The following is a 23551-nucleotide window of genomic DNA, read 5'->3' on the forward strand; positions in this document are numbered from 1 at the left end:
ATCTCAGTGGACAGGAGGGGATCTGAATGCTAACGCTTTAGCCCCAGCTGCCTCTGTGCTGCCATCCCTGGATCCTTCCAGCCCCAAAGTACACAAGGCAAAACTTGCCAAAATGGACTCTATCACTTTATTCAGATAAGAGGTCACAAGCCACAGGACTTTAAAGTGCGTGAAATTCACTGGCGATAAAGCCGCACATATACCAGCCTCCCCCACCCCAAGTCCCCACCACCTTGCTCCATCCATCAACCATGTCTGGGGGGAGGGGTTGAGACCCGTCATTAAACGTGGGGGACAGCAGGGAAAATAGGAATGCTGGCAGAACAGGAGTATCAGTGGTCTGAAACTGGGAAGGACAGGGTTCCGCATGCTGAGGGAAGAGTGGGGTCAATCTAGCCTCTCAGTGGCTGGATATAATTTTTTCCCCATGATTTCCTCACAGCCAGCCCCATTTTCAGACAGACCTAACTCCTGCTTCTTCATTTGTCTCTGATTTTCCCCTATAATTTACGAGTACTTCAGAGCCCAGTCGGGCTAGAGGGCATCCCGGGTACACAACGGATACAAACCACAGCAGATGCAGATTTCGGAATGGTGGCGGGGCTGGCCGGTCAGGTGGGAAGAGGCTTCCGTCAGGAGCTGGCTGGGTGTGTGCTCAGTGCTGAGTGCATGAGTGCTCACAAGTGTGGCGCGTGGAGATGTGAGTGTGTGTGTGTGCACGTCCCACCCAAATCCCCAGACGACGGTTTGGCCAGAGGGAACCCCACTCCTTGCTTTGTGGGACAGCCAGTAGGGATGGAGGAAGGCAGTGGTCAGTACAGACTGAGGAAGAAAGGCTTGGATTCCCTAGAGAAAAGACAAGCCTGCTCCCTATGCTGATATTCCCTAGGCCAGCCTGTCACTGCCACATCCTTTTTACCCAGCACAATGCTCCTTATTCCCTGTCAGCTCAGCACGCCAGCCACAGACACAGGGCTGGCTCCTAGAGCTGGCCCCATCCTCATTCACTTCCTGTGTGTCAAGGAAGCTCCTCCTGCCTCCACCAGGAGCTGAGACAGAACTGGAGGGGAATCTTCCAACCCCCTCTCCTTCCCTTTCCCTTAGGAATGGGATTTGGGCAGGGATCCCAGAGACTTTAGTTCAAACTCCACCTCAGCTACAGACCTTCTCAAAGAAATAAAGTGCTTTGCTCTTCAAGAATCCCAGAGAGAACGGCACCATGCAGTGGCACAGGAGGTTGGCCTGCTTCTTCTCAACACTTCAAATACCCTCCGCCAGTGTGCACTTGCAAGCGTGGTGCCATCCTGAACACGTGCAACTTGGGAGCCCCTCACCCATCTCCAAACACATGCTGTCAACTCACCCTCTCCAACAGCAGGTGCTACAGACAGGAAAGTAAATCACCTTGACAACCTTCCCCCTCTCTAGTCCAGGCTTTCGCCCATCTACCCGGAAGAGATAAGCAACAGAGGCCCCATGGGCTTGGCCTCTAAAGGGAATGCAAGGCCTGAAGATGGCCTCCATACCCAGGACCAGAGCGCGCACGCCCGGCCTGGCCCGGCATACCTCCTGTGCGTCTTCAGTAGCAGCACGATGCCTGCCTGCGGTCGCCAAGCCCGAGCTTTGGAAGGAGCTGACAGGGCGCTGGCACCTGCTTTCAGGAATCTGAAAACTTATCCATCCATCTCCAGAGTACAGAGAAGGTTTCTGAAAGCCTGTTGGGCCCCAAGCTTAGCAGCTGAACTGCTGTCATCAGGATGGCTCTCGCTCTCTGTCCGTGGAAGAATGGCACTTAGCTTTCCTTCTCCCAGCATTGAATTTCTATAGTCAGAACCCACACTCCTTCAATGTGAACCCCGCCAGGAGGGAAGAGGTAGTAAGGTGACCCGTCTCCCCTCTGAATTCAGTCTGTGCCACCCGCCAGGCTTGTCTTTAACCCAGGCCACTCGTAAGCTCCAGGTACCAAACTTCACTTAGCCCATCCTCTCCGGTCCTACGACCTACCACAGAGACATAGGCTGGCGACCCAATTAGACAAGGACCCTTGACTTGGAAAGTTAGAATTACAGGCCAATGCTTGTTAGGAACTGCCCAGGTTGACTGCTGAGGCCCAAGACCTACGGAACGGACAAGAAACCACGCTGAGCCACCCACCCCCAGCCTGTGCTCTCTTCCTCCAAGGCCTGAGACGCGGTCTCCAGCTTCTACAGCTCTCTCCTGGGGAGCCCAGCCCTAGCTGCCTCTGTCTCCTCTCTCAATGAGACAGTCTGTCCCCACTGGACACAGCGGAGGCCTCGCTGCGCAGGGAGTGGGTGGGGGGTTTCTCGGTGTGGGAGACACGTAGTGCAGGAAAGTCGAGCAGCGGTGCTGTGTGCATGAGAGCAAAGACAATGCTGCTACCATAAGCGCTGGCGTGGGGCCCAGGAGGGCTAAAGGACATCAGTCTCCCGCTCGATCCCCACGTACTTGAGGGCATCAGCTTGGCTGTACCTGTCCCGGGACAGGAGGAGGAATGAGATTACTGTCAAGGCTTCTGTGACTGAACAGACAGAATCCCCTCTATTTTGCTTCCCCATCTCTCAGAGCAGTTTACAGTGCTCCCGCTTCTGGGGCAAAGCACCAGGGAGCAGAACAGAGGGAAAGACTTGACCACCACAAGACCCTCTCCTTCATCTGTATCGCCTACTTTATGCCCCCAAATCAATTCTAACAGCCACCCTTCTGCCTTTGGAGCTACCTCCCAAGGATCATTTCTGGCTGCCTCACCTGTAATCAAAGAAGAGCTCTTCACCAGCTTGAATTGCCCTTTTAGCAAAGATTCCAATGCGATGATCCCCATTCACCATGACCACTGCAAACAGGACAAAGCCAAGGCTAGGTTCCTAGTCAGCTCCAAGCCAATAATCGGCAGGTTCTGGGCTGATTTTCTCCCAGTTCCCAGCGAAAATATAAATAAAGTGGAGTTTAAAAGCAGTCAGTAAAGACAGTTGCCTCTCTGCTTTTAGATCTGTTATTTGGGCTGGTGATGTGGGAAAAGACCTATCTTTAAAAGATTCTTGTTTGTGGGAAAATCTTTATCATGTATTCAGTGAGAGAGCCAATTAACAAAATAGAGACGGAGACGCAGAACGATAGCAGACATTAAGCATGGTTGTCTTTGGACAAAAAATAACTCGGCAATGAAAAAAGACACATAATGGATAGAAACAATAGTAAATAAAGCATCCATCATCCACCCTACCTCCCAGGTCACTGGGAACTCACCTTTGGCATAACAGTTGGGGTTCACTGAATGGTTTGCAAATCGAATTTTGTTTCCTTTCCGGGTAGCATCTACTACAAAATCTATATAACGTAAAGAAAGATCATGGGTTCATCAGGCAAATCCACAGCTTCTCGAACCTGGTCTTAAAATCAATTAGATAGTAACAGAAATAATCCAGTGGGGGACTTTGAAGTCCAGCAGCATGCAGCATAAGAATGCAGCCTTATGTGGGCGCGTTCCCTTTGGGTCCCCCCCATTTTGCTGGAATTACAGATCCCCTCTTCCCATCTACTGGGTAGGGAGATTTCTCAGGTGTAAGTGCTCAGTGCTCCGATTATAAACACAACCCAGAAACGCAGGTTCTCCCAAAGCAAGTGAACTGTGGCTCGTGGTGTCTTGAGGTTCAACGTCCCCACCTTCCTCTGCGCATCTGCTGGAGAAATCACAGCTGATCTGAACGTGGACTACAGCAAGGGCAATCCGGTAGAGAGACGTGCCTGAGACCACCATGGGGCAAGAGAAAGAGACTCCTTACCATTGTTGAGGTTGAAGAGGAAGCTGGACATGTATTTGTCATAGACCTTCCCCCGTCGATCAGCCTCGTCTTGAGAGATAAGCTGCAAAGACAGATAAGGAACAATCGGGGGATAAGGCTGTCTGCTCAGGGCATGGTACCCTGCCCTCAGAAAGGACTGGGAGGGGGCACTGTCACACACACATGCTTGCTGAGTATCAGGATGAGAGTCACAGGAGACAGAGCTCAAGTTACTGTATTCTATCTAAGCCCCTCCAGGCTGACCAGTATTAAGACTGAAGAGCATTCCCCGCCCACCCCTTTGTGTGGCCTGAATTGGCAAAGACTTTAAGAAGAGTGGTTTATCTCAGGATTGCAAACACTTCTGTGGGATCCCCCAAGAAGCCACACGGGAACTCAGCTGAGTTATTTAGAGAGTAAGTCACAGAAGTCTGGCCCACAGAAAATCAGGGTTTCTCATCAGTATCTCCCCAGAAAGGAATGTGGTCCAAACCGATAGCACTCACCTCACCACAGTATTCAGAAATGAATTCGTTCTTTTGCACAGACTCCTTAATGAAGGTGCCCCATCCGGCCACATCTGAGGGGGCCAGCAGCAGGTGCTGGGGAAGAGGGAGTCAAACCTCAGACTACAGGGCATGTGTGAGTGGGCGGTGTGTGTACTGGATGTGCACGTGTGCAGGGGGTGGGCAGGGTGGAAAGAACTAGCAACTGTTAAGAGGATCTGAAAACAGAAAAAGGTCTAAGCCATTCTGTTCTGGGGAGAGGCAAAACAGCAAAGGGAGGTGAGGAAAGGAAACATGACACCTCCTCCTCTAGGCCCGGGGACCTCCTAGACCTGAGTCGCTAGGGAGTCACTGCTACGGGTCAAGTACAAACAGACAACATCAATGATGCGTCCATCCTCTCTGCTCCTCTTAGTCTGGCCAGGTCAGGGGTCACTTTCCTAACTCCTCACCGGGACAGCAAACTTTCTTTATCTCAGTACGTGTGTGTCCTTTAGGATTTACCAAGCCCTTTCATGTAGAAACCCCCTAAGGGACCAATGGAAAGAGGCTGCTGGGGAATACTCAGTCTTTTCCCCTCCACCATCTGGCTCGCAGTCCTAAGAAAAGCCCTCACCTTCTTGAGGCCTCGCTGGATGCTGCAGTTTTTGCAGGAAACCACCTTGCAGTCCCAGTGCTCCGAGGCCCCGCAGGTGAGGCACAGGTCGGGGTCGCACTCTCGCACTGCCAGGTAGCAGGGACACTGCTTGGTATTACACTGGGTCTTACAGCGACAGCCAGGGAAACGATTCTGACCTGGGGAGGAGGAGAGGGGCGGGGGGAGGGGTGGGTTAGGAAAAGTAGCAGACTAAGCTGGCGCTCAGGTCTGACTCAGGGGTCAGCAAAGAAGTACATGTGATGTGTTCAAGGAGATCTGGCAAGTAGGAGAGAAGCTCCCTTGCTTCGTATAGTCAATTTTTTGTTTGTTTGTTTGTTTGTTTTCTTTCCTGAGAAAATGGAGTGCCTCCCAACATTCATGTCAAAAAAAGCAAGTTTGACTATGGAGATGTGTTTCCTAGAGATTCCTCAACAGTGCTCTTCCTTCCTCTTGTTGGTGTAATTTGGAAGGGAGGTGGTTAGGGGCCCAGAGAAAATGAAATCAGTGCTTTTCACTGGTAAATCATCACCATCAAAACAAGAATCATTTTGAGAACAGAATGCATCCGTTCTATGCCACCCTCCTCCACCCACTGCCCTCCCCAGCACAAGCACCTCTCTTCTGTGGCTAAGATTGATATCTGCTATGGGTTAGGAGGTATTTCCAGCACAACTGCCTGGGCACCTAGTTCTGCAGGCTCTGGAGGCTGCTATTGAACTTCTCAGCCCTGAGTGGGGAAGGGCACAGTGTGATAAGAAGTCAAAGAGAAGCATGTTTAGCCTTTATCTTACTTCTGCTGACATCCAGACTGACCTGATGGTAAAACTCCGGATACTAAACTAAGATGGGCATACGCAGTGTTGTAACCTGTCCATGTTGTAAAACAACACTTAAAAAAGGAGGTCTGTGACAGCACCTTAAGGGAAAAAATTCCCACGTTTCTTAATTCTTCTCTGGAAGGCAAAGATGGGAATGTTTCTGATTTCTGTATAGTTGTTGCTTTTAGAATCAAACACCTATGGGTTTTTAAAACAATGACTTTTCCAGATCTTAAGGATCTTGTTTCCTCTGCAGAATGCTTAGAACACGGCAAAGAGGACATCAGAAGGCCCAGGGGCAGCAAGGGGCATGGGCGGGGAGGGAAACCTGGGGTGCACGGCGGCTGGCTGTTTCGGGAGGACCACAGGAGAAAACAGTGGAAACTTACAGTCCGGGTTGCACTGGCAGAACTTCTCACAGAAATTCTGCGTCATGATGCAGGGGCAGGTGCTGTCACAGGGGCGGTCTGGATGGTCGCAGGGCTGGTAGTTATACACTTGAGTGGAAGAGTTATCTAGGAGAGAAAAGAGTAGACCAGGACACTGCTGTGCCCGGGGCCCCTTACCGCCCTCCCTCCCACCTGCCCGATCGTCTCGACTGGAGGAGGCTGTCCCAGTCATGATCTTGGACACACGTTTAGCACCTGAAGTGAGAAGCCATCAGAGATGATGGTTGTTTGTCAGCTACAACGGGGTGATTTGCCTCGTGGGGAGAGTGTGGAAATGGTCTGGGACTATAGGGCAGCCCATTCCAAACACTAAACGAAGTCTGGAACCTGGCAGATGGCGCGCTATGAAAGTCAGAGACCACAAGGCTCCTAGCTCTACCTCCTAAGAGGTGCGCTCAGCTGCAGTGAGAAGCTGAGCTGTTCTCAGCTGCTGCAGAGAAATCTGCCATCTGCGGAAGCAGTACAGGGTCAACAAGAGCGGCTGTAGGTGGGGCGGGCGGGTGACCACAGGGGTGAGACCTCACGCTGAACTGCCGAAGAGCACCCTGGTGCAACTTACCTTTCTTCAGCTGAATTTTCCTGCAGTGTGCAGCCCACAACCTGGAAAAGAGAGGCGGATGGGCCTGGGTCATGGCTCTGCACATGTGGGTAAATAACAACATGGCCTGCTTTGAGGGACTGTGGTTTGATCACCAGGGAGTATCCTCCCCGAATCCTTCCACCAGAGGCCCCTATCCTGCTAGATGGAAGCCGGAGTTCATCTGGAGTCCAGCTGGTCTATGCTTCAAGATTTAAATATAAAACAAACAAAGATGTATAAAAAACAAACACAAAACCCAACCCTCTGTGTCTATTATGACGCTATTGTTTCTCCCTCTCCCCCCTCCCTCCCTCCTTCTCTTTGGGGAGGTGGAGATGTGGAAGAATTGCAGGATGGGGAGGTGGGAACTTTTCAGGAATCTGCTGACTGAACAAACCGAGAGGCAGAAGCCACAGGGACTTCCTTCTATATCTAGAATTGGTGTCAGTTCCTTCCTTGAGTAGGTGATAGTCATTAGGGAACCGAGGCAGGCAGAATGTTGAATTTAAAAAAAACCCTTCCAACCCTTAGCAAAGGCTAGCTAAAAGACGGTGTTATTGTGCAACTTAGAAAAAACAATACAAGAGCCAAAAGGAAAAACTCTAGTCAGAGTTGAGAAGTGAGAACAGTGGTCACCAACCACCCAATGAGGAGAAATGGCCTCAGGGTGGAGCCATGAGGCCAGCTCTCACCCTACTGGTCAGGAGCTTAAAGGGACGGCAGACGGTTATCTCCCAGTCCACAGCATCTAGGGATGGGAGAAGGAAGGGCTGGTCCAAGTCACAGACCCACAGGGAGCACTGAGAAGGCTGGCCCTCAGTTGTGCAATGCTAAACTCAAGAGGGAGGCAGTTGGGAAGTCCAAGGGAGGTCAGAGCACAGGGAACAGAAAGTCCTTTGTCCAACCCTTGCCTGTGCTTTCTTTTCTTCTTCTGCGACGGGTTCATGAGCTCATCTGTTGGCAGCTTCAGGATAAGTGATTCTTTGACTGCAAACTGAAAGACCTGGAAGAGAAATCCAACAGGACTTGTCACTCCTTCTTGAGCCAGGTGGTCAGATAAGTGAGCCAGCCAGGCGCTGGGCTTGGGAGCATTCTGGAGAGCTCGAGGGCGGCTGACTGAGCATCTCTTCAATGGGGGGCGGGGGGAGGGGCACAGAGTGGGACTGAGATATCAGATCACTGGCCCTGGCATCCTGACATCAATTCTTAACTATTTATCCTGACTCTAGAAAAGAGAAATACTGAGCACAGTTACAGCTCTCCTGGTCAGTAGCTTTTATCTACACCTTTACCTACGAAGCCCTGAATGGAATGATTCTAACCAACATTATCTGTCTCTTCTGAGGAAGGGCAACTTTGGGTCCCTTGTATAACCGAGTGTAAGACAGGACAGGAGTGGTACCCCTTGGCTAAGCGCTAGCTCCCTCTGTTGGTATGAAGAGGCCAGACCCTTGTCTATTTTCATAGGCCAGCATTTCTGGAAGACTGGTTCCCTTCCAACATGCTTCTTCCCTTATAGCATTCGTTTTTGGCTTTTTTTTTTTTTTTCTCTCTCTCCTTTTTGGCTATAGGCCCTCTTGAGATTCCATGAAAACTACAAATCTTCTCAGGAAAATACAGGCAAAATTGTTTTGCCCACAATTCTGTAGATTTTCAGGTTAAGAACCTTTGCCTCAAGGAAATGGGCAATGAGCTCCAAGTGAAAGGGCACTTCCATTCATGGTTCTAGTGCATGTTCTAAGTAGAGGCATCATGAAGAAGAGGCCACAGAGACTCCTCCTGAAGTCAGGCTGCTAAGCAGCATGGCTCAGCTCGAGCATTCCTTTCTTATTGGATCGGCCCTAACACCCAACTGCTCCTTGAACCCTGTTCTTTAGTCTGTCTTCTCACTGCAGTCAGGCGGAGACTGATTGGGACATCAGGTCCCACGGCCTCCAAGCATCAGTGGCTGCTATCAAATTGTGATTCTAGTAACGGCATGAGTGAGAAGGGTGAGGTCCAGGCCCAGCTACTGGGGGTGGCAATTAGAAAAGCTAGCGATAGAACATCTGGAGAAGAAAGCAACCGAGGAGACTGACAGAGGGGGTGACCGCGGCAGCTACAGAAGCAGGAGCAGGCCAGATGAGAAGATCCCCAGAAAGACCTGGGGGTCCCTTTAGGAAAGGGGTACACATTTATAAAGAAAGGCAGGAACCAGAAACAAACAACGACAACAACAACAACAACAACAACAACAACAAAAAGCTAAGAGAGGGCAGAAACACCCAGAAGAGTCAGATAGTGGCTAGAGACAGAAATGAGAATTCAACAAGGAGGAGACCAGATTCCCCAAGCACGGCTAGGCCTGGCATCTGCAGAAACAGTCTGCAGAAACAGTCCCATGTTTGGGGAACCCGCCTTGTGGCTCAGAAGCACCTGCTCATGAGGGACTGAGCCTAAGACAGCTCCTTTTGAGACAGGCCACACAAGACGGCAAAAGGGCTGACAGAGCAGTGGATGAAAGGAGGGCCCTGCCTGTCCCAGCTCCTCTCCGAGAGTACCTGCTTGCACGTCTTAGTTCCCAGAAGTCTGGCTATGGAACAGAAGTTGTTGAAGTAGGTGCCATGAAACACTCGAAAGAGAGATTCCTCAGCCCCAGTCCATTCCACAGGCTCCGAGGGTGCTTCCACTACACAGAGCTGAGGGGGGGCCGGACTAGCCTTCTGCTTTGTGGGGGTCTGGCAGCGAGAGTTGGCCTCTAAGAGAGGAGGAGATGCGAGCAACAGGAGGAGAGAGAATGCAGTTGTCATCAGTCATTTGCCATATACTCCGAAGTACATCATTCTGCTTTAAATGGCAGAATAGTTAGGAATCAAAATATTCCCTGTCTCTACTGCCAACAGGCGAAGCCATAGAAAGGACTAACCATCTTTAGGGGTGCCTGGGTGGCTCAACTGGTTAAGTGCCCGACCCTTAATTTCGGTTCAGGTCATTATCTCATGGTGCAAGAGTTCAAGCCCTGCATCAGGCTCTGCACTGAGAGCATGGAGCCTGTTTGGGATTCTCTCTTTCTCTCTCTCTCTCTCTCTCTCTCTCTCTCTCTGCCCCTCCCCACCTCTCTCTCAAAATAAATAAATAAACTTTAAAAAAAAAAAAAAAGGAAGAACTAACCATGTTAAAAAAGTAGTAACGTTAAGTGTTAGGCAGTGATCCTGCGTTTCCCAGAGGCCTTGCATAGGAAGAAAGGATCGCTTTCTGTTCAGTGTACCTGAAGAACTGGAGGCCCAGTCATTGCCTGTATCCCTGTCACTGTCCCCTTCTTTAGTCTCAGCCACAGCAGAGGCTGAAGTGTTGGAGCAGGAAGCACTGACCATGTGGTGCCTTCGTCGGCGACGCCCGGAGCACTTAGAGCGAGGGTTGTGGAGCATGGCGTACTCCTTCGCTCCTTCCTGCAATGTACACGTTACAGGTGGGAGACAGGAACAGGCCCAGGGTCGCCATATTGATCCCATCATTACAAACCCCCTTCTTCAACGCCTGTGCTTACATGCAATGACACTGTCTATGTTTTGCTCTGTGCTATGTAAGTGTGACTATGTAAAAGCTGCTTAACCAGCATTCTAAAACTTACAAATTTATACCTCTTCACAGAAGAGCTGCCTTGTAAAGTAATATTAAAACAGATATAATCTGTGCATCTTCAACTTTCCAGTGAGTTGGGTCTAAAACTCATTTGCATGTTAGCTATTTGGAATTTGAGAACACATTCTCCTGTGGAAGAGGAAATGAGGTTCAGAGAGGAAGGGACCTGCTTGAGCATATGTAGCTAACTGTTCCAGAATGGGTACAGAATGAGGGCTCCCCATCCCCTGGCCACACTGTTTTTTTCATTCTACTTGCACTGCTTCTGTTTCAATAATAAAATATGTAGTCCCTAAATTTGTCCAATATCACTACTTACTTCTCCCAAATCAGTTTATTAGACTTGGAAGAATACTGCTTCATTACTTTATAGCTATGCTTTATTAAAAAAAAAAAAAAGACCCAATAACTATCACACAACTTGATCATCTACCTTCTCACCAGACCTGGTTCCCAAACACTTCTAGCTGTTTCTGAAAACTAAATCTACGTGAAAAGGATAAAGATTTGCCATTACTAAGGATATTCAGACTAATATCCTGTAGGCCCTAAAGGAAATTCCAAAAGTGAAGTTTTAAAATTAACTGAATGTGAAGTTTTAAAATTAACTGAATGTGCTCATCCTACAATGTGACGTACACAGCATCACTTACAATGTATTCATGATCAAAAGATTTAACATAAATATAACTAAGGCTCCAGAGCTAATTCTAGTTCATGGGAAATAGAGGATACAAAAACAAGTTCAGTAACACCAGGAGAAAACCACAAATTCAGAATTTGGGACAGTATCCTACTAGACAATGAGCCTGGATTTTTCAAAAAGGAAAAAAAAATGGTGTGATTACTTGACATTAAAGGAGACTGAAAAGACATAATAACCAAATATGATGTATGACTGGATGACCTTGGTTAAAAAAAAAAAAAAAAAAAACCCAAACCCAGCTACTCTTGGTACAGCTGAAAAAATTTAAATATGGAACTGACAGATGATATTATTAAATTCTCTGAATTTTTTTTAGGTGTAATAATGTGGTTATATAAGAGAATGTCTGTATTTTTAGGAAGTGCATGCTGACATACTTAGCAAACAAGTATCTCAATGTCTGCAACTTATTTTCAAATTGCTCAGCAAAAGATATGCATATACAAATAGAGGGACAAAGCAAATATGGAAAAACTATCATTAAATCTAAGAAGATATCTTTCACCTTCCTTCCATGATCGAGATTGAGGGAAAAACAGTCCAGCATTATATTTGAAAAATGCACTGATTTCTAAAAAGCAATAAAAGAAAAACTGCACAGACAGTTCTGTAAGTTAAACACACACACACATAGACATACATTTTGGGCACTGACAGCATCTTTTGAAACATGTACAGGGTCTCAGGGTAATTGCTATGAGAAAGACAACGTCTTTTTACTTATATAAATGCTGGTGTTGGGGCGTCTGGGCAGCTCAGTCTTCAGCTCAGGTCATGATCTCAAGGTTCGTGGGTTTGAGCCCCACATCGGGCTCTGTGCTGACAGCCTGGAGCCTGCTTTGGATTCTGTGTTTCCCTCTCTCTGCCCTGCCCCTGCTTGCACTCTGTGTGTGTCTCTCTCTCTCAAAAAATTAAACAGTAAAAAGTAAATAAAAATAAGGGGCTGCTGGGTGTCTCAGTAGGTTAAGCGTCCATCTTCGGCTCAGGTCATGATCTCGCGGTTTGTGTTTCGAGCACCCGGTCAGGCTCTGTGCTGACATCTCAGAGCCTGGAGCCTGCTTTGGATTCTGTGTCTCCTTCTCTGCCCCGCCCCCACTCATACTCTGTCTCTCTCTCTCTCAAAAATAAGTAAACATTAAAGAAAAAAAAAAAAACGCTCTTTAAAAAAATATATATAAGAATAAAAAAATAAATGCTGGTGTTGATATAACACAGTGTAATTTTTTTAAGTGTGGAATAACTTAAAAAGTATGGACTCTGGAGCTAGACCAGAGCTTGAATTTCATTACTGCCAAACCACTGACATTAACAAATCTTGGACAAAATATGTAGCTTCTATAACCCATAGTTTCTCCACCTCAGGATGTTGTCCGTAAGCAAGAATGTAAGATAATATATATTAAGGGCCAGCATGCTACTTGGCACACAGGAAGGAGTCGACCCATATAGGGGAAAAAGTAGAGAAAGTCTGTTTACTCTTTTGCTATTATCACATGGCTCATTTTCCAGATGTATACCCAGGGGCACTTTTTACCATCTTTTCTTCTATTCTCCCACTAAAGATGGTCCCAAAGGCACTTGGCTCTATAACCTATTTTTAATTGGTAGCAGAAATCAAGGTATTTCATTCTTTACCTAAGCTCACTGTAGTGTGCAGAAAGCAAAACTGTGTCTTTGGCTGGTCCAAGTGAACCTATTCCCTTCTCGTTCTAAGTGTACTGCCTTCCCACACGAATGCAGGAGAATTTATGCTGCCGCATAAAGTCTGTCCATCAGGGAAGGGCCCATCTGGCTGTTTACCTTACAATAAGACATGGGTGCTTTCATGTGTTATTTCTCGTATGTTTCTATGCATTTAAAAGAAGACAGCAAAGAAAATGCCATTACAGATACACACCTGCCCTCCTCACGCCACGAGACTAATTTCATAGTCCTTAGTATTTGGGAGCTCCTTAAGAGCAGAAGTCCTGTTTTATTTGTGCTTTGTGACCCCCCAGAGTGCTACATACTGGCTCATCTGGTTTGTATTCCCAGGAGCAGAAAACTGAAGGGCCATTTCCTGCTCAATTTTCAACAGATTTAACAATGGCAGAACAGTTTAAGAACATATCAGCAAGGAGTGACTGGCTGGTTCAGTTGGCGGAGCGTGCAACTCTTGATCTAAGGGTCATGAGTTGGAGTGCCAGGTTGGATGTAGAGATTAGTTAAATAAATAAAACTTAAAAAAAAAAAAAAAAAAAGAACATACCAGCAAAAGGAAGCAGTCTGTGCCACATGGTTCTGGTTCAATCTTGATCTCTTTGTTCTTGCGTTTATATACATTAGGGGTGGCGTGAAAAGCTGGAAAACACAAAACTGTCCTGTTTCCAATGGTTCATCCACTTGGCAGGATGGGGAAGAACAAAATCCAATTAAGGAGCCATGGTGGGAAAATTTAGATATAAACAGCTACCATCAAGGTGCGCAAAATTTAATCATTTCTGACATCAACACAACCCTTTCAAAGCTAACAGGTGCTCAGGGACTCGTATGTTGCTGGTTATTCTGTCCTGACCATGCGAAACACATTGCACCACAACGGTACAAGTGAATAGAGAACCCACCCTTTGTAAAACCAGCGTCAGGTCAGAAGCCAGGAACTCTGTATGATTAACTAAAATAAACAGAAGGACGCAGTGGTTGGGGATGGAGAACAGGAGAGTATTTCAGAGTAGCCCCACTCACGGTGAAGGAAGCAATCGTATTTGAAGCAGCGTCGGCAAAAAAGTGTGTGGAAGGAATGCAGAGACTGCTCCCGCTGCACGGACTTGGCGTTGGGGCCGTCGATGTTGGGTGTGCACTGAGGGGGAAGCGCATTGGGGTCTGACATCTCCGTCAGCTCCCGGTACCTATTTTTAAAAAGAGAGAGAAGAATTCCTTCCAAGGAAACGTCTTCACTGAGAAAGTACAGATCGCGCACTGACAGTCATCCAGGTACAGTCGGCCAAGGGAGCATGGGTGCTTTTTTACGGGGCTTGCTGATGGCAGGGTGGCGTATACCTAAGTGGGTGCACCACTGCACCTGTGCTGGGCTGGGCACATGTCTGCAAGCAAAGAGAGAGACAGATTTGGAAAGTATGGCGCTGGAGTAACTCTCCAGAAAAATGCAGAATTTTAGAAGTTCGCTGCCCGAAATTACTTCAAAGCTAATGAACAATGCCCTTTAATATGGGAACGGGTATTCAGAGGTAAGCAAATGAAGCAGGAAACAATCAGAAGTGCGAACAAATCATAGCGCACTTACCAGAAACAAGGTTTTTTATTAACCAAATTTAGGCTTGAATAAAAGTTTTGCTTGAGCGCTCTACATGGCCTGAGTGGAACGGCCTTCCCTACCTCTCCTTCATGTCATCCGGGACACCGTTCTCAGGGAACATCGAGGCAATTGCACTGAAGATCATGTCGTTTGGGAACTGTTTCTTGGAACTCTTTTTGTTGCCTGAGTTGGAAATGACAAAGAGCTCCTGAGCTATAATCAAGGACGCAAACAAAGCTGTTTGGTCATTTTCCCTCTGTCACAGCATTTTGATTACAGCTGCTTTGCTAACCCAACCGCTGACTGTTTAGGAACACATAAAGAAAGTCAATGCTACCTGGGTTTATCTAATAGGTTACCAGTAATAAGGAAATCAGCATCATCTATACATTAATGACAAAATCCATGTTCCAAGAGAGAATCTAGAGGGGGAAAACAGGAGTTTTCATGGAGAGATGTGGATATTGAAGAATGCCATCATAACGATGATGCTGAAGAACAAGACTGATGTTACAGCTTTGTTGTAACAAGACAGAGGCACTACGTCCCTGGACGTATAGTATAAGTAAGTACCATGGCACATAATTAAACATTAAGTTAATTAAATATTAACAACATGGAAAAATGCTTACGAGAGAAGATCAAATACAAAGGGATATAAAATTGTGTATGTGTGCGTATCTGTGGCATGATCCCATTTCACATAATGCATCTAAAACACGTTGTTTTGTATGTGTACTTTTTTTTATTATATATGTACTTTTAAAAACTTGAGACACAGTTGACATACAACATTATATTCGTTTTAGGTATGTGTATGTGTATATTCTGTGTGTGTGTGTGTGTGGATACACACACGCACACATACACACACACACATTTTTTAGGTCTAGAAGAAAACATTAATGCTGGTTATTCCTAGGTAGTAAAATTATAGGATAATTATATTTTCTTCTTTATAATTTTCCATGTCTCCCAAACACACTACTCTGTTTCCTTCAGAGTGAACCAAGTGAGAAGCACCAGCAGCCTTTAATAATCAACAAACCTTTCTGTTTCTCCCTTTTTCCCTCTCCCTGTCACTTTCAGAATGGAATATCTACCTTCAAGAGCGTGTCGTTTTCTCTTTCTTGTCACTGGCAGATCTTCTTTGCTGTCATCTTGCTTCCCATCTGAGGTGTCATTGTGCCCTTCCTCCTCTTCATCTGAGTATTGATTCAGAGCATCTACCAACTCCAGGAAAACAGCATCACTAATCAGAACAGATCCAGGGATCATCTCTAAAACATAAAGATTAGATGGCTGAGCTGTGGTCATTTCATGTTCCCTTAGTCCTCCTAGGAAGGTTTTCTCGTATTCACTCCTGAAGTACAACTTACGTTATATAACATAGGTACATTTTTATATGAACAGTCAGGAAATTACAATACTTTGATTGGCTCTTACAGCTGCAACAATCGAGCTGGCTCGAGTGGGAAATCCAGTTATATAGGCTTTACTCTAACTGGGATAGTTCACTTCCTCAGTCACAGATCAACCTGTATTTATGGTCCAAAATCTCACAAAGGTGTACAAACAATACAAGTGGGACAGGAAAAGAATGATAACATGAAAATTTACTTGGTTTTGCTGCTGATGGGTTGCCAGTGACGTCTTTGAGTCAAAAGACAGCATTATCTTCTTAAAATCATACTCTCTGGGGTTACACTAACAACTTAGGATAAAGTCTTTGAACACTAGGGGGCGCAGTAGATAAATAATGCATTTTCAACAGTACCCACAACTGTCAAAAGAGCTGGAAAGTCAGAATGTTACAATTTCTGGGAGATCTAGGATATATCTGGATCAAAGTAGGACAGAGAGATTATGCTCATTGCCATTCTCAGAGAAAGAGAAATGAAGAACAAACTGGCTTTGGATGGATTTATGGAAAACTCCTAAGATCATACTTCTCTGTGCACTACACTATCTCCTCAGCCACTGATTACTACATATATAAAATCCTTTTATGTCGCAACTCCTTTTACAATTTAACTGGGGACATTTTTAATATAAAATTTTTAGTCCAGCAATCGAAGTATTCTTCAGTGTGTACACCGTGAGGTAGCAAATAAAAGCAAGATGATGATGTACCAAAGAAGGGGCACCATTTTAATAAAGTTTTCTCCCAAAGAGCCCAGTACCACTACCTTCTTCACCGTGGACTTTCCCATCATAGTTATTGATGAGCTCCTCAATGAAAGTCTCATCTTCTTCTTTCACCTCATCTCCCATGTAGGGAATATTGCACAAAACTGTCTCATCTTCTACCTGAAATCAAACCAGATGTGATTCATTCCATGAATTCACTAGGCAGCTCCTCTTTCCTGTTTAATAGAATCTTTGCTGGGCCTTTTTTGATGCTTGAATTTCCTGAAAACACCTTTGGTTACAGAGTTTCCTGCATTTTTAAAGACTGGCCATTCTGTGTTGCCAACAAAACTTCAAACGGAAGGGGGCAATGCTACTCTTAGGGAAAAAAGTCAGTTTAACTACTTAAGGATATTAACTACCAAATGTTTAGCCTACTACTGACAATGATATTTCCAACAACATTTAGAATTTGCCAGCACATTTATTTTTCACAGTGATTCCATCTATTATCTACAAAACATCATTGTAAAATAGGTACAAATATCACTTAAACAATAGTCTAAAAAGTCTTCAATTCTAATTCTTTTTTTTTTTTTTTAATTTTTTTTTTCAACGTTTATTTATTTTTGGGACAGAGAGAGACAGAGCATGAACGGGGGAGGGGCAGAGAGAGAGGGAGACACAGCATCGGAAACAGGCTCCAGGCTCTGAGCCATCAGCCCAGAGCCCGACGCGGGGCTCGAACTCACGGACTGCGAGATCGTGACCTGGCTGAAGTCGGACGCTTAACCGACTGCGCCACCCAGGCGCCCCTTCAATTCTAATTCTTATCATAAGTAGAGATACATAAATGAAAAGGAAGGCTTCCAAGAGTATAATCTGCAATATAACCAGAATATTCAGAACAGAACCTGAGCAACCATAGAGTTTCTGGGTAGTCTCTTATACATACTAGGACTAAACTCCCATAATCATAATAAAAAATTATGATTACAACTCAGGTCGATCACACTCGATGGGAACCTAAAGTCAACTGCAGTATGAGCTATGAATATTTCCTGGCTAAAGAAAATACTAATGGATTTTTGTTATTGTTGTTGTTCAGCAGAAAACACAGCCATTCTTAATTCCCCAAGTAGTAAGTAAAATTACTGTGAAGTTTTATTCTAAGAGAGGATTCCCTTCTGTAAACCTATATCCTATTCCTGCTGTCACCAGGCAGATGATAAGCAATGCCAGTATTTAGACAGGACTGATTATCAGAACCAAAACTAACCCGAGCAGGAGTCAGCATAAAGGCCCAGATGTAAGGCTCTTGAATCCATGTGCCCCTCTATTATTTCAGTTGCTTTCACAGTATCTTGCCTTTAGGGGGTTCAGAAAGGATCGCTCCATCAGCAGGGAGATGTCAACCTGCTTAAGCCTCAAGTGTCTGATTTAGACTGCATTTAACTTCACATGTTACAAAACTGGGCCAAAGTAGTAAGGGAAAATTGGAGTCTTGCCCAGTCTCATTCATTCAAAAAAGAATAAGCATTGGAGTGCCTGGGTGGCTCAGTTGATTAAGTGTCCAACTCTTGATCTCGGCTCAGGTCATGACCTCAATGGTTTGTGGGATTGAGCCCCCAGTCTGACTCTGCTGACAATGTGGAGGCTGCTTGGGATTCTCTCTCCTCTCTCTTTGCCCCTCCCTGGCTCACATGCTCTGTCTCTCTCTCTCTCTCAAAATAAATAAATCTTAAAAAAAACAAAAAAAAACTAGCATCAACTCAGAAGGACACTTCAGAGAGCACAAAACCTAATGAGTTAGAATAACGTGTGCTATATGTACACGTGTGTGTGTGTGTGTGTGTGTGTATAGAGAGAGTAAGTAAATTACAAAAACAGTCTGTCCTGCATGCCCAAGCTTTGTTAAGTACAATCTGACAATCTTTACCCTAAGAGGAGTGCCAGCACACCAACACAGGATAATCATACAGTTTATACAATCACCACAGTGCTTTTAATACATACCATAAAGTTCTGCTGGAGAGGGGACCAGGAATACATGATGGGAACCAAGGCAACTGTGTTCAGAGACCTCATTAACATATGTTGGCTTGCAAATCCTGGGAAAATGCTCTCTATGGTACACTGAAATATAAGCAAAGACATGGGGAGGGAAAGGCAAGCACATGACCCGAGAGAACTGGAGCGGGGCACCTAGGTGGCTCAGTCAGTTAAGTGTCCAACTGGGATCGAGCATTGGGCTCTGTGCCAACAGTGTGGAGACTGCTTGGGCTTCTCTCATGGGCTCAGGTCATGACCTCAATGGTTTGTGGGACTGAGCCCCTTGTCTGACTCTGTGCTGACAACGTGGAGGCTGCCTGGGATTCTCTCTCTCCCTCTCTCTCTGCTCCTCCCCCACTTGTACTCTCTCTCTCTCTCTCAAAATAAATAAACTTAAAAAATTTTTTTAATTTAAAAAAATTAAAAAGAGAACTGTAGTTTCCTTCTAAAATGGTCCCAGTAGTCTTCTAATTCTTACAAATTAATAGGTTGAGGATTTTGCAACAATCAGCTCCTAAAAAAGGAACCACTGGATTGTAAAGCTGTGGAAACTGTCTCTTATTCACCTTTGTATCATCTACAGACGCCAGCATGGTGCCTCTCACACCCAACTGGTGTTTATTTCAATGTAAAATTGCTGCTCTCCTTGGACTGTCCACAACAGCAAAAGGCCTCTGAAAGTCCTAGGAGATGAGGAAGTTTTCCTGAGCACCTACACTTTAAGACAGTTGGCCTCAACTTAGCTGCAGAGGTGATGGAGACAGTAGGGGGAAAGCAAAGCAGTACAGAAATTAGAGTCATATTCTGCTTTGGAGAAGAAAATTGCTCAATATACAATCCACTTTTTACATCTTAAAAATATTATCTCGGGGTGCCTGGGTGGCTCAGTTGGTTAAGTGTCCGACTTCAGCTCAGGTCATGATCTCACAGTCTGTGAGTTCGAGCCCCATGTCAGGCTCTGTGCTGACAGCTCAGAGCCTGGAGCCTGCTTCAGATTCTGTGTCTCCCTCTCTCTCTGCCCCTTCCCCGCTCATGCTTTGTCTCTCTCTGTCTCAAAAATAAATAAAAACATTAAAAAATATATATTATCTCTTAGGGGCACCTGGGTGGCTCAGTTGGTTAAGTATCTGACTCTTGATTTCAGCTCAGGTCATGATCTCATGGTTCGTGAGTTCAAGCCCTGAGCTGGGCTCCTTGCTGACAGTAGAGGCTGTTTGGGTCTCTCTCTCACCCTCTCTCTGTCCTCTGTGTCTCCCCTGCTCATGCACGCACGTACATTATTTCTCTTCTTCTCTCTCAAAATAAACAAATAAACTTAAAAAGAGAGATAAATTTATTTTAAAAAATATTATCTCTTTAAGACTAGAATGATTTTTAGATTTATAACAAGGAACATTCCTTTGATCAATATATTCCTGCTCATTATCCTGGATCCTCTCTTTCCAATATCAAAACACCGAGGTGCCAAACAAGGCATAGACAGGGTTGTTTTGAAGCTCGTACACAGAGCCTAGTAAAGTAGACACTAACTGTTTCATTTTTCTGTTAAAAAAAAAAAAATCAAAAGGGGCACTTGGGTGGCTCAGTTCATGATCTCACACAGTTCGTGAGTTCGAGCCAGCCCCACATCGGGTCCTCTGCTGTCAGCCTGTCAGTGCAGAGCTCACTTCGGATCCTCTGTCCCCCTCTCTCTACCCCTCCCCTGCTTGCACTCTCTCAAAGATAAATATTGAAAAACAAAAAACACTCAGGGGGCCCTGGCTGGCTCACTTGGAAAAGTGTACAATTCTTGATCTCCGGGGTTGTGAGTTCAAGGCCCATGTAGGGTGGAGAGATTACTTAAAAATAAAATCTTAAAACCCTCATGATTATACCCACTAACTGAGGAGAATAATAGGTGAATAGGCTATTCTTTAAGCTACAGATTTACTACCCCAGTTATTCAAAATTGACTACAATAACTATATCCATTATCCTTATTTTCTAATAAGTCATAAATATAGAAAAACAACAACAAACAAACAACTTAAGTCCAAGGAAACAAGGAAGGCTGAGCTTAGACACCTGGAAGTACCTTTTTGAGAAAAGGATGCCCACTCACAGGCTTCATCAACTGCACAGGTTGGACACGAAGCTTCTTCCATTCTTCATTGAGGATCTGGGTTTTTTCTTGAACCTTTGCAAAATTTGCTACATATAGAGCCTGGAAAAGCCAAGGGAACAATGCTTAGAATTTTAAGAGAAGAGCCCAGCCTAGGGCACCTGGGTGGCTCAGTCAGTTAAGCATTGGACTTCGGCTTAGGTCATGGTCTCACAGTTTGTGAGTCCAAGCCCTGTGTTAGACTCTGCACTGACAGTGTGGAGCCTGGAGCCTGCTTTGAGTTCCGTGTGTCTCTTTCTCTGCCCCTCCCCCACTCACCTCTGTCTCTTTCTCTCTCTCTCAAAAAATAAATAAACATTAAAAAAAAAAAATTTAAAAGCCCAACCTTCTACATTAGATCAATATATTAAAATAGATAACTCATCACACGGGAGTTAGTTTTTACCTTCGCGCCCATATTTGCCTGAAGCCGCTTCAGTTGTCGGAGTCGCATGTATTCAGATTTAACTTTTCTTTTCCAGTAAGTGATACATTTGGAAGTTGGGGGGTTTGAGATATCCATTTTGCTGTAATCCAAGGAGAGTCAGAGATGAGAAACAGCATTTTACTACCTGGAAATGAAGAATTCCTCAAACTCAAATCAATGTGGTCAGTCATGCTTCCCTTCCCACGGCATGTATTCATAAAAACACAGTTTAAAGAACCCAAATCTGTGAGCTCAACAAAAGGTTTCAATTAAAAAAAAAAAAAAAAAGGTTTCACATCAGCACTTCCTGTTCTGCAGCCTCCGTTCTCCTGTGGCACCTCATTTTTAATTCAGTACTCAGAAGTTCTCTCATGGGTATTTGAGGATGTAGATTCCTTGGACATTTGGAAGCCCACTCAATACCTTGTCTAAGAGAAATGTTCTGCAAGAATCAAGTTAATACCAAAGAGCTTCAGGGAAAGATCCACCCACACTACAAAACTGTACCTGCCAAATTGTCTCAACCCACCACATGCCTAACAATAAAGGTAGGATATGACAACAGCATAATATCATCTCCAACCCAACAGCAAGGCACACAGAAATAGAACACTGCAAATCACTTTTTTATTGGACCGGGGGGGGGTGTTTGAATTAAGGTTCAAAGTTCTAAGAAAGTACTTACTGTAACACACTCTACCTACCTCATAGAATGCAAAGGGAACTGTCTGGTTTTATAACGTGCCTTCTGTTCTTCAGAGGGATGGCAAGACACTAAGGCAAAACGAATGTTCAGCTTTTCAAAAGAGAACAGACAGTGATTTTAAGTCAACGGAGCATATTTAGACCCTGATACCTTAAGTAGGATGCTCACCCAGAACTACAAAGACTTCGAGGTCTCTGCTACCACTATTTCTGCATGAAGTCAGGCCCCGATCATACTGGATGACGCTTTATTTTATCAAATTGTAGTCTTCCAGGCATGTGTACAAATTTATTCTCACAATTACACAATCGAGTTCCCTGCTTCCGCTTTTTCTGAACCAATTTCTAGGCTCAGCCGACAGCCCCATCAATTGTTTTAGGGAAAGAACAAATATTAAGTACATGTAAAAATTCAGTAACATCTATAAGGTTATGCTTTTGCTCTATTCTAACTACTGAGGTTTCCTAGAGAACTAGTTCTATTCATTTCACCTAGCATTTTAAGTTAATGAAAACATTATAAGGGGCTATGAAGAGCCAATATTTGAAACGAAAACTAAAGTTTCAGGCCTTCTTTTTTTTAATTTTATGAAAAAAAAATTCTTTGGGGGTTTAAGAACATATTTCTTCTTTTTTTTTTAAAAAAATTAATGTTTATTCATTTTTGAGACAGAAAGTGAGCACAAGCAGGGGAGGGGCAGAGAAAGAGGGAGACAGAGTCTGAAACAGGCTCCAAATGTGTGAACGAAGAGATCATAACCTGAGCTGAAGTCAGATGCTTAACCGACTGAGCCACCCAGATGCCCAAAGAACATATTTCTTCTAAAGATGCATTTTTCAATTACCTGTTTTTCCCCATAAGAAATGACAGCACTGACAAGAAAACAGCAAAATATAACCCACTGTCTCACATCTATCACAGTCAGACATGATTATAACATCTCAGGCACGTGAACTTTAAGAGACTGTACCTGATTGTTTCGTTTGAAGAATCAAATGGATCGGTGAAACATGATGTTAAATTTAGTAAATTTAGAGGACAGAAGGAATAGCAAAGAAGCAGGCAGACTCACTGTGTTTACTATTAACTCAATCAAGTGATTCAAACTCTTAAAAACAGAATTCCGTGTGAGTTAACTATTATCTCTCTGGGGGAAGGGAATGAAACAACAGCATAATCTAAGACTCTGAATCCCAGGCTGCTAAGGTGTTGAGTTACAAAAAGGAAAAAAGTTACACAGACTTGAATTTCTTTCCCCACAAATTGCACTGTCTCTCTTCCTCCGACATCTTTTAAATACTTCTCATTCCTCGGGGCGCCTGGGTGGCGCAGTCGGTTAAGCGTCCGACTTCAGCCAGGTCACGATCTCGCGGTCCGTGAGTTCGAGCCCCGCGTCGGGCTCTGGGCTGATGGCTCAGAGCCTGGAGCCTGTTTCCGATTCTGTGTCTCCCTCTCTCTCTGCCCCTCCCCCGTTCATGCTCTGTCTCTCTCTGTCCCAAAAATAAATAAACGTTGAAAAAAAAATTTAAAAAAAATAAATACTTCTCATTCCTCATGGAATGGGGCCAAAGGAGGGACCATAATTCAGTGAGACTTCATAACCTCCTAAAAAATGGTTTTGAACTGCAACCTTTCTGACATTTTCTGGGGGAGCTCATTTCCCTCTTTGAAATAGTAAGCTTAC

The 23551-nt window shown here is 45.0% G+C and overlaps 1 protein-coding gene across 3 annotated transcripts in view; it reads right to left on the reverse strand.

Moving 5' to 3' along the window:
* Positions 1–113: 113 nt before the first annotated feature.
* EZH1 (enhancer of zeste 1 polycomb repressive complex 2 subunit) overlaps positions 114–23551 on the reverse strand; it is a 30658-nt gene continuing 7220 nt past the window's right edge. The window contains exons 2-21 of one of the 3 annotated variants that reach the window (XM_047093260.1): positions 21866–21957; positions 21141–21261; positions 20669–20797; positions 18559–18678; positions 16602–16722; positions 15516–15692; positions 14493–14595; positions 13842–14005; positions 13366–13457; positions 10038–10218; positions 9331–9527; positions 7702–7793; positions 6770–6810; positions 6151–6276; positions 4923–5101; positions 4307–4402; positions 3801–3882; positions 3265–3345; positions 2767–2851; positions 114–2490 (exon numbers count right to left, since the gene is read on the reverse strand). In XM_047093260.1, coding sequence (XP_046949216.1) covers positions 2430–2490; positions 2767–2851; positions 3265–3345; positions 3801–3882; positions 4307–4402; positions 4923–5101; positions 6151–6276; positions 6770–6810; positions 7702–7793; positions 9331–9527; positions 10038–10218; positions 13366–13457; positions 13842–14005; positions 14493–14595; positions 15516–15692; positions 16602–16722; positions 18559–18678; positions 20669–20797; positions 21141–21261; positions 21866–21870 — 2253 coding nt within the window. In that variant the 5' untranslated portion in view covers positions 21871–21957 and the 3' untranslated portion in view covers positions 114–2429. Of the gene's footprint in view, positions 2491–2766; positions 2852–3264; positions 3346–3800; positions 3883–4306; positions 4403–4922; positions 5102–6150; positions 6277–6769; positions 6811–7701; positions 7794–9330; positions 9528–10037; positions 10219–13365; positions 13458–13841; positions 14006–14492; positions 14596–15515; positions 15693–16601; positions 16723–18558; positions 18679–20668; positions 20798–21140; positions 21307–21865; positions 22476–23551 lie in introns of those variants that run through there. The other 2 variants (XM_047093262.1, XM_047093261.1) reach the window with 2 other exon arrangements.

This window comes from Lynx rufus, unplaced genomic scaffold, assembly GCF_022079265.1.
Source record: "Lynx rufus isolate CCGP_SWC_20201006 ecotype Redwood Valley unplaced genomic scaffold, mLynRuf1.p SCAF_34, whole genome shotgun sequence".
Lineage (NCBI taxonomy): Eukaryota > Metazoa > Chordata > Mammalia > Carnivora > Felidae > Lynx > Lynx rufus.